This window comes from Rhizoctonia solani, chromosome 16, assembly GCF_016906535.1.
Source record: "Rhizoctonia solani chromosome 16, complete sequence".
Lineage (NCBI taxonomy): Eukaryota > Fungi > Basidiomycota > Agaricomycetes > Cantharellales > Ceratobasidiaceae > Rhizoctonia > Rhizoctonia solani.
Window position 1 is genome coordinate 1,049,337 of NC_057385.1, and position 10,259 is coordinate 1,059,595.

At 46.4% G+C, this 10,259-nt stretch overlaps 3 protein-coding genes across 3 annotated transcripts; all 3 read right to left on the minus strand.

Moving 5' to 3' along the window:
• Window positions 1-385: 385 nt before the first annotated feature.
• On the minus strand, window positions 386-2,671 carry RhiXN_01572 (asparagine synthase; the record flags this gene model as incomplete). Its single annotated transcript, XM_043321391.1, has 10 exons — window positions 386-516; window positions 582-700; window positions 751-826; window positions 979-1,133; window positions 1,185-1,287; window positions 1,330-1,629; window positions 1,684-2,242; window positions 2,293-2,379; window positions 2,421-2,461; window positions 2,506-2,671. The coding sequence occupies 10 exons, from the start codon at window positions 2,669-2,671 to the stop codon at window positions 386-388; spliced, it is 1,737 nt and encodes a 578-aa protein (XP_043187214.1).
• Window positions 2,672-2,998: 327 nt separating this feature from the next.
• On the minus strand, window positions 2,999-4,488 carry RhiXN_01573 (aldo/keto reductase family protein; the record flags this gene model as incomplete). Its single annotated transcript, XM_043321392.1, has 10 exons — window positions 2,999-3,146; window positions 3,204-3,337; window positions 3,396-3,535; window positions 3,586-3,652; window positions 3,710-3,780; window positions 3,839-3,891; window positions 3,954-4,037; window positions 4,112-4,155; window positions 4,210-4,313; window positions 4,374-4,488. 10 exons carry the CDS (start codon window positions 4,486-4,488, stop codon window positions 2,999-3,001), a joined length of 960 nt encoding a protein of 319 aa, XP_043187215.1.
• A 3,454-nt stretch (window positions 4,489-7,942) lies between these two features.
• Window positions 7,943-9,538, minus strand: RhiXN_01574 (uncharacterized protein; the record flags this gene model as incomplete). Its single annotated transcript, XM_043321393.1, has 6 exons — window positions 7,943-7,948; window positions 7,993-8,132; window positions 8,185-8,412; window positions 8,461-8,574; window positions 8,627-9,381; window positions 9,438-9,538. The coding sequence occupies 6 exons, from the start codon at window positions 9,536-9,538 to the stop codon at window positions 7,943-7,945; spliced, it is 1,344 nt and encodes a 447-aa protein (XP_043187216.1).
• Window positions 9,539-10,259: the final 721 nt, after the last annotated feature.

Sequence of the window (10,259 nt, forward strand, 5' to 3'; positions counted from 1 at the left end):
ATACCTCTCTTTTCCTCTCCCACCCGTTGCATTTCTTTACTTATTGTCACACTCGCTCGCTTTTCTTTCTCGTTCTCTCCGTAGCTCGCTCGTTCCTTACCCTGCAGTTCTGCTTTATATGATACACCTACTCTTCTACAGCATCATCATCCTCACCACAAAAAGCAGAAAAACAGTTTATGCAAAAAGCTCCGGTCGTACATATTTAATTACTTTAGGTCTTCATTCATCGTATGTGTGGTATACCGTATTCTTTTCTTGCAATTCCTGGAAATATATGTAGATGTTGACAACGGATCACACACGCAAGTCGAGCGAATTCAGATCGATAGTTGTATTCATTGCGTCGATAAAATGTAAATGTCAAACTCTATCTGATCTCTATCTAGTCGGTGTCGGTGTATGCGGCATTGTGAATGCTCACGCTCCGTCCGCTCGGATCGGATGCGCATCCCCAGTCTCCACGCGGGATCCAGCGAACAGCGGTGGATGCGGCTGCCTTGGTCGGGAACAAGCCTGTGTGTATAAGCAGCATTGTTTTCTATTAGTTACTAACCCGGTTAGGAATAGCGAATACGTACCCTGGAAGACTTCGCGAATAAAGTACCCCTCTTTGGTATCTGGCGTGTCTTCTGGGAATGCATTGTGCCTGTTGGCAAATGCTTCATCCGTAACCGCAGATGCTGCGTGGTCTTTTATCCTATAGGAGGATAAGCATAGACCAGCAGCTACGGTATGGGTGGAGCTTACCCGTCGATCCAAGAGTATCCAACGCCATCCGAGAATTGTTCCTTTTGTCGCCAGAGAATGGACTTGGGAGATACGGCTATGGAATAGCCCGGTTTTAATTCGAGGAGATGGGAGAATCAACGTAACCATGTATTTACCTTGCCATCTGGAGAACAATCAAAGGCTTTCCTCAGGATGTACTATTTATACACTTATTAGTTGTGATTAATACAATGACAACTAGCATACTTGCCTTTTCCATCTTTGGCTTCCCGTCTTCGTCGACCTCTGTTTCTGAGCCCTTTGTAAAGGTTTTATACTTGGGATCAATGTTCATTGCTACTTCGAGGAACTCCTTGTCTAGAAAAGGGACACGAGCTTCCAGGCCCCATGCCATGGTTGACCTATGCGAGATTGCTATTAGAACGCTTTGTCCACAGCGTAATAAAGCTTACTTGTTGGCTCGTAGACAGTCAGCCGTATGTAGGTTCTTGACGCGCTTCACACATTCCTGGTGGAACGCCTCGGGCGTTGGCGCCGCATGGAAGTACAAGTAACCTACAATGACATATCAGTCCGGCTCTCATCAACTTGAATCACAGAACTTGCCTCCAAAAATTTCATCACTTCCCTCCCCACTGAGAACCATTTTGACACCCATAGCCTTGATCTTGCGGCTGAGCAAATACATTGGAGTACTCGCACGTACAGTCGTCACATCATATGTCTCCAAATGGTAGATCACTTCTGGGATCGCGTCAAGGCCTTCTTGGACTGTGAATGTATATTCGTGGTGAACTGTCCCAAGGAATGCAGCCGCCTTGCGTGCAGCCAGGAGATCTGGCGAATTAGGAAGTCCGATCGAGAACGAGTGTAACTGGGGCCAGGCGGCAAGCGTTGCTGTAACAAAACATGTGAATAAACTAAACTTAAAAAATGAACGCCTATTTTCACCTGCTTCATCAACTAAAAGATCCTTGGGAGTTGCGGTTCCGCTCATAGCCTCTATGCGCTTCTGCCTCACGGCGAGTTGTGCAAGCGCTACTTTTTCTGTTTCTCTTGCCGCGATCGCAGCAATGAGACTACTATCTAGTCCTCCACTGAGTAGTACTCCATATGGAACCTCACTCATGAGACGTTTTCGAACCGCCTCCTCAAGCTTCGTTCTGACCAAGTCCAAATCGACCTTGTTGGTTGGAATCGAACCTTCGGCCTCGGAGTCACCGTCCCACCAAGTCGGCTTGAAATAGCGTTCGATGGTATCTGTCTTGCTATCATAGACGTGTCCAGGAGGGAACGAGATGATATCGTCACATTCGTCGACCAGAGCTTTGAGCTCAGACGCAAAATAGACTGCTCCCGGATTTTTGGAACTTCGTCCCTGGTAGAGAGTTGTAATGCCGATCGGATCCCGAGCCGCGATGATACGAGTAGGGGTTACGGATTCATCAAGGAGGACAAACGAGAACATGCCGTCTAGAAGATTACATAGCTCTTTATCTTTTTGGCGATACTAAGTCTAGGTTAGACCGAACTGGATGCTATGCATGTAATCTGACTCACCAAATGCAGAATAACTTCACAATCCGAGTGGGTCTTGAATTTCTGTCCTTCTGCAAAGGACTTACGGAGCGCGATATAGTTGTAAATCTCTCCGTTAACGGCCAAATCAGCTTTCCGTCCTCGCTAACCAACGGTTGGGCACCCGTGTCTGAAATGCGGCGCCGTTTGGCTTCAGCATACATCAACTTGATCAAGCCAGATGAAGTAACCTACCAACACCAACGATGGCTAAGCGTTCATGCACAAGAATAGCTTCCTTGCCTACATAGCACCCCGACCAATCTGGGCCGCGATGCCTGAGTTTCTTGGAGCATGCGATTGCTTTCGTGCGCCATGTAGCAGGTCTTTCAACTCCGTGAATCGCAAATATGCCACACATCCTGGTGGTTGATCGTCGTGGTCTTTGGGAGGTATTGGGATGAGCTATAGACTATCTAGCTGGCAGAGTGTGTGCTGGCAGACGACGCAGGTGATGACTCGGGAAGTGAGTTATGGAATTAAAGCTTGATTCAATTTCAAAATAAATATCACTCCGCCAACCTAGAGGCTCGGCCGACAAATACGCGTCCCCGGATTAGGTACCGATATTTAGCCACCCCAGCCACAACTATTACGCTTTTCATAGATCATCCTATCCCAACTGGGAAGTACTTAGTTCTAGGAATCGTCGTCTACGTAAACTCGTGGATAGTACAATAGTTGACCTTTATCCCCATACAAGCTTCATGCCTCCCTCGCTGTAGCGAGCCCCAGACACTGGGTAAAGGTTCAAAGCGTGATTTATATCTGCGTGATCTTCTTCGGTAAGCGCTATTGAAGCAGCGGAAAAGTTTTCCAAAGTCCTCTCTGCACGCCTGGTGTAAATAAACGGCCTGTTGTCAGTAAGCCAAAGAGGGAAAATATTGGCTTACGTAGAGCTGGGGATGGGTACGACATGTGGGCCAATTGAGCATACCCATGCCAGGCAAAGCTGAGCTAATGTCACTTTCTTCCTCTTAGCAATTGAGCCCAGCTCTTTGACCAGATTCATATTGGCTTTAACAGCCTATTGATTGGAACGCGTGTCAATAGATGAACCATCTGGAGGGAGGGCGAAGACTAACCTCTCCCTGGAGCCGTGGAATATGGCTCCTATGATCCTGTTTAGATAGTCCTTCTGGGTTGAATTTGCCAGTCAAAAATCCTCTCCCAAGAGGCGAGTATGCGATTACAGTGATACCGAGTTCGCGGGCAGTAGTAATCACTGGATACGTATTAGATATATGCGCTTACGCACTACGTATCTGTGATCACCTTTTCGTGTTTCTTCCTCATATGTCCACAACGAAACTTCTATCTCGACGGCTGCAACTTTCCCGACCTTGTGTTAAGAGCTTACTATCGTGTTACTCACAATAGGACGGAGTTAGATAAATACCTTGCTTGCCCGTGTTAGAGTGGCTTCTGAGCATTCAGACAAACCGATAGATCCTATCTTTCCAGACTGAACTAGAAGTTCATACAAGTCAACATCGCGAATCAGTTCCGGGGCACATTAGAAACTAACCATATCTATTGAGCGTGGCCATGGTCTGCTCTATAGGGACCTTGGGATCGATACTATTTTTACCCGAACCGTTGTAAGCCATAGTCAGATCCATCCATCTATCCATCCCACTGACCGGGCCGGTTCGAACAAATCGAGCTTTTTGTTTGGACCGAGCTTCTCGACGATGTTGTTGATACTACGCTCAATGCCAGCCTCGCTAAAAACAAGTTACAATTACAAATCGTGCAAATCGCTGATGATGGACACTATTTTCAATAAATTTTGACTTACGAGCAATCAGGTGTAAAGCCGCGTTCATCTACAATAATTGCGCCCTTCAGAAGAGATTTGTTGACGCCCAAACACAATATGCCCTACTATCGACTCACTTTAACAGATAAGAACGTTCGCTCGGCATATTCAGGATACTTGGTAAAGAACCTGTTCAAAAGCTCTAGATTGGCTGTCTGTGGTGAATTCCCATAGAATTCCCCTGGTGGAGTATGTTAGTGCATGGATCGCACCTCTGTTGCCTGCCGCGTCCCAAACCTACCACTATTCAGGAAAACCTTTGCACCAGGAGGGGCAGCTTCGATACCGGCCTTTATAGACGCGAAGGACTGTTCGTCGGACGGAGGCTCAGGAACCCAACTCATCTGCAAAGCCATACAAGTGGGTTTCAACGCAGGTACTAGCTGAGAATATTTTCGGAAAAACTGTTCACATACTGACATCAGCCCATGACCTATCTTAACTATAGGGCTATCTGCAATAACTGCTGTTTGAGCCATCACAGCTTGATTATATGGAATCGTTGTTACGTTGAAGATCCGGCCAGGATTATATACATCCGATGATCACATAAACGTGAAATTATACACGGCCGCGAGGATAACCCCACGCTCTGCAAAATCTGCCGATGCTTAAGAATCATAAACGAGATTACCATGAGCGTCTCGTTTAAGGCTCTCGAAAATTTCAGGCTCACGAGCTCCGGCGGATTTTGCAGAACGGTCGAGATTAGTAGGCTCATGACCAGCCCCTGCAGAAATTAGAGGCAATATTACCGTAGCTGCTAGGTGCTGTTCAATTCAGGCCCGCTTATTGAACTTGGTTCTCTAGCTATAACGAATCAAAGAAAGCTTTTTCGTGAGATTAATTAAAAAATATTCCGTACTTCGGCTATGAGGCATGTGTTTCTATCTCATTTTTTATCGTTTGAGCTGCGGATGGCGAGTATTACTCATGTTGATTTGTGACTCAACGCGATTGCAGAACCCAGTGTTGCTAAACACAAAGGTCTGACGGTATCTTGTTGCTTCAACCGTCTGATCGTCCCTCAGCAGCCTCGGGTTGTTACAAAATTGACACGGTGGCTTCCTGCGGACTTTTCGTTCTATATTACCTATAAAAGATGCATATAAGGCACTTGAATACTGTGGAGACAAATCGGTGATGCCGACGGGTGTCAGCACAACGAGTACGGGCTTCAGGACAATAGTAGCCACACCATGTGTAGCCTAAAAACAGCAATCTCAGAGTTCCATCTGGCGATTGGTGATTGTGCGATTCCATTGTATCTATCAGCAATCCTTGTATAAACGGCTGAGTGACAATCCACCTCTTCTGAGTCTTAGTAATTGCCACGTTATTTTGATTACATTTGAGCCTCTTTGATCGAGTTATACCTTTTCATTATACGTGAGGTACTTCTTACAATATAAGGCGAGATACGTTGGTGAAACCAAGAATGCTTGAAAAGGAACTGGAGTGTTACTCCGTAATGGCCATGGGACGAGCCAAGTCACGTGACCATGTGCGAAATTCTCTAAGTGGTTCCTCACAAGCACCTTTACCAGTACGGCTCACCAGGAGTTCAGGCGCCACTAAAGTACAATAATGGCCGGTCACAGTCAGTAACAAAATCTCCGTGTATTCAAATCTCTAATAGCTAAAATAGAAAATATAAAGTCACAGCTTGCAGCTCGACACTCGAAGCCCACTGTGCCTCACCCTGGCAGTAGGGTCTAAAATTCTTCATCATCCTACGACTTTTGACTTTAATTGTGAAACAGAGTCGAAGAAAGGTCAGGATATTCCTAAATTCTCTTTCGAGAAACATGAAGTCCACAATCATGTCAAGGTACGTTCCTTTATCTTATTCAAGTCTTCCAATTCACTTTGCATGTCAGAATTTGAAGAAATCAGATATATCTATAGCCTCCTTGGCTACGGAAGCTCAAGGGCAAAGTGCAGCATTCGAGCGCCGAGAGAATGTACAACGTGACGTTGAGGCATCGATTGCAACACACGACTCTTCGCTGAAAGCCTATATGAGGGAGTTCCACAAGGTGGTTGAAATGTCCGACGTCATTATTCAAGTTCTTGATGCAAGAGATCCAATGGGATGTCGTAGTCCCAGCGTTGAGGATGAAGTCAGAAGGAGTGAAAAGAGGCTTGTGGGTGTGCTGAACAAGATTGGTGAGTAAATTGGCCAAATAATTTAGTTTCGTTCTAAAAACAAAGGTAGACCTTGTTCCCAAAGAGAATGTAGAGGCCTGGCTGAAATACCTACGTCACGATTTCCCTGTATTGCCCTTTAAATCATCCACCCAACTTCAGCGATCAAACCTATCCCATTCCTCCTATTCAGCTTCCTCTTCGTCTGGTGCCCAGCCTTTAATGCAATTGCTAAAGTCCTATGCTTCTAATGCACCTCCTGGTACATCCATTAGGATCGGAGTAGTTGGGTTACCAAATGTGGGAAAATCATCGTTAATTAACAGTCTCAAACGAGCTCGGGCGTGCAGTGTTGCATCTACACCTGGTCACACCAAGGTCTTGCAAGAAGTTGCACTCGATCGAGGGCTTAAACTTCTTGATTCGCCGGGTGTGGTCTGGGATGACGTGCAACCGGATCCGACCCAAAGAACCCTACGGAACGTGCTACGCGTAGAGGCAGTAAACGATCCGGTATCTGCGGGTGAGTAAAATAATTACTATGGCTACGAATACTGACCGCTCGTCAGTCGAAGCAATCATTTCACGCGTATCTTGGGATTCCCTACAACAGCTATATACTATCCCTGCCTTTCAGAATGTTACCGAATTTTTAGCCATGGTAGCTATGTCTCGGGGGCGATTAACGAAGGTGCGCTCGTATTCGTGTACTCAGGCTCGTTCTTCATAAAGCTATAGGGGGGAGCTGCCGACTTGGAAGCCGCAGGGATATCAATCCTTCATGATTGGAACACCGGTAAAATACCTTACCATTCAACACCTCCCACTGTACATCCTTCCTCGCGACCCTCTGTTGCAGATGGAAACCAAATAACGGGGGCCGAGAACGTTGGAGAAGCTAAGATAGTTTCCCGGTTTGGCGATGCATTCGACTTGGATGCACTTTTTCGTGATGCAGACGCTGCAGTTCTTAGTGGCGACACAGATATGGCCAGAATAAATCAAGAAGATAACGAAATGGAGGAAGATAGGCGAGTGACACAATCAAATAGAGCTTCGGTATAACTAAAAACATCGACTACAGCAACTTAATGCAATCAGATGATCTGGCCCCATCCATCCCAATGAAGCGCAAGTCCGGGATCGATATATCACTGGCCGCTTATCCCTTCTCCTCTCTCCCCTCCATAGAAACTGATCCACCCTCTCCTAAACGTACGCGAATTGGTGATGGTGAAGGTGACCTAGATATGAACGTCGCCACATCTACGTCTCAGCTGCCAGTTCACGCACGACCAATGAGTAGGAAAGAATTACGCAAGAACGGACATATTGGAACTGGAGCCGAGCGAAGGAGACGGAAGGCGGAGCGAATGGCTATCGATTAGTTTCGGAACGATCGAGAGTTTAAGCTATTCTATACTGCATTAGGTTGGATATATAGCAAGTAGATACATAAGGCGGATTATATCAAATCCTTGTTTTTATGTCCTTCACTAAACGTACTCGGTTACGAATTTGCCCCATTTTTCTATAATAGGTTGCACAACATCCTCCCATTCACGTCCTTTCATCTTACCAGAAGTCACTCGTCCGAGGGTGAATATCTCCTTGTGCACTGCCCCACCTACAGTAGGAGTTACTAAGCTGCATCTAATTGGATCAAGCCTATCCGTAGTTCTTAACTCACAGTCAGGACAAGGTTTCTTTACCAACTTCGAAGACGAAGGCGTCTTGCTTGAGCTTGAATCATCTTCAGCTTTTGCCTTTTTAGTTGACTTTTTCTTGCTAAATTCTGGTTTGAGGTGCGTAGAATTCAGCGCAACATCGGACAGCTCGAGATGGATCAATCCTGGTTCGCAGTATTTCAGGTGTCTGACCGGCAAGCGTAAAATAACACGCACTTTCAAGGCGATGACAATATTTCCCCTTCTCTCCTGGGTTGATCTTTCCTTTCAGCAAGCTCACTGGATTACTAGAGTCATCTTGATCATTCTCTTCGATAGTTCCAGGCCACCATCCTCGTATTATGACTTCCCTTGATACGCACTGTTTGCCCCATTCATCGAGACGTTTGACGAGGTTCACCGCACGCCCGACTTTGATATGAACTTCATCGGGAGTATTGGGGTCTATGAAAACCAATTGGTCATCGCCTATGATAGTGTAATGACACGTACTTCTGATCTCATACGCATATATGTACCCATCCTTGTCAGATGCGGACGCAGGCTTCTCCATCTCCGCCCGGAGTGCAGCTTGAGTGTCCTGTTGCAAATAGTTTGGTATCCAATCTTGAAAGCATTCTTGTTAGACCGGCGCGATGTAGCAGATTATTTCATTCACCTATGAACGTAACCCAGGTGTTGACCTTTGCATGGGAGTAAAATCCAGTTGGTTGCAGGACGTCTTTGGTATGTTGAAAACAGAAGCGGTCCAAGAGCACTCCAGGCGATTGATATACCAACGCTGGTCCAGATTTAACCTGCCGTGTGCATCTTTTCCCCGCTTTAGTTATAGCACTACACTGAGTATCAGGGACTTTGTCATCCGGAGGTACCGATGCCGCACGTGGCTGACTTGGTTTGTTCCCACTACCCTTAGGAGGCGGAGAAATAGGCTGCGGCCTGGGGGGTTGCGGCGTGGAGAACCCGTTGAGGTAAGGATCATTAGAGAGCCGATAGGGAGTTGCCAGAGGCGGTGGCCAAGGAACTCTAGAAGGAGGCGAGACCGGGTCCAAAATAGTCCCCGGCATTGAAAAATCCGAAGGAGGTACATCTGGTCGGGGCATGGACATGTAGCGGGGAGGTACATATGAATTTGACTGCCGCGGAGGCGTGGTAGGTGGTACATTTCCGGCGAGTACATGGTGTAATACCGGTGGTCTTGGAAGGGGGTTAGTGGTAAGTGGGTCTCCAGTGGAGTAGCCGGTATGTGGGGTGGGCATGGATATAGGTGGCGGATAGACTGTTGATGACAATATATTAGGCCTTAGAGATGTTGGAAGTGTATCGTCGGACGATCGCCGGTGGGCAGGGTACCTCGGTTTGTAGGGGGTCCTTTGGGGTGGGGTAGGAATGGGAGGCAATTCTTTTTCTTTACTATAAGTGGCGAGTGGGCTACTTGTTTCTGTGTTTAAATCTAACCTACTACTTACGTTTTTCCATCTTCAGCTACCAGTTTGGCTCGTGAAGATACTTTCAAGCTTTTGAAGGCATCTGCAACATCTTCATACTGGGCTTGGTCTGGATTGCTCATTCTTGATTTTCAGGTGCGCGTAACTATTATCTACTGAAGTCTTTTCTAGCAACGAAATATTTAAGTCGTATAGTAGCGGTCTGGCAAGCCCATAGTCGTTCGTAGCTCGTTACAGTTTATGGCAGCCCTCCGAAGCCTCGCTAGTTCGGTTGTGGCTGTGCGTTAGTAATGGTATCAGTATACTTACGGCACTGCTTACGAATTTCAACGAATGTATACATTCACATGCAGACACAAACGTAAGCTAGTACACACGGGTTCAACTGTGCACTTGCACACATCCCTGGTCCAGTATCCTAAATAGGGAAGACAAAGGAGCTCACAGTTTGAGTGCATCAGGAAGGAGTGGTTTGCTTGGCCCCCTAAGAACCAAAAAGCAAAACGGACGGATGAAACTTGCTAAAAAGTGGCTGAAAATAGCTCGAAAGAGAGAGAAAACTATAGCTGCCGCTTGAGCTTTGAGGAAGTTAATTTCCCTGACATAAATTCACAAATCCAGCCCATACCGCATAAATCGAACTGGACAGGAGTAAAATTCGAGTGGCATAGAATCTACATAATTCCAATTTGGGCGTGGTTACAATAGAGCTCAACCTTGAGTGAGGTCGAGCTTCTATTATTGATAGTATTCCGTTACGAAATTTCCCCATTTCTCAATGATGGGTTTCACAATAAGTTCCCATTCCTGGTCGCTGAACCTCCTATTGCGCTCCCGTACAAT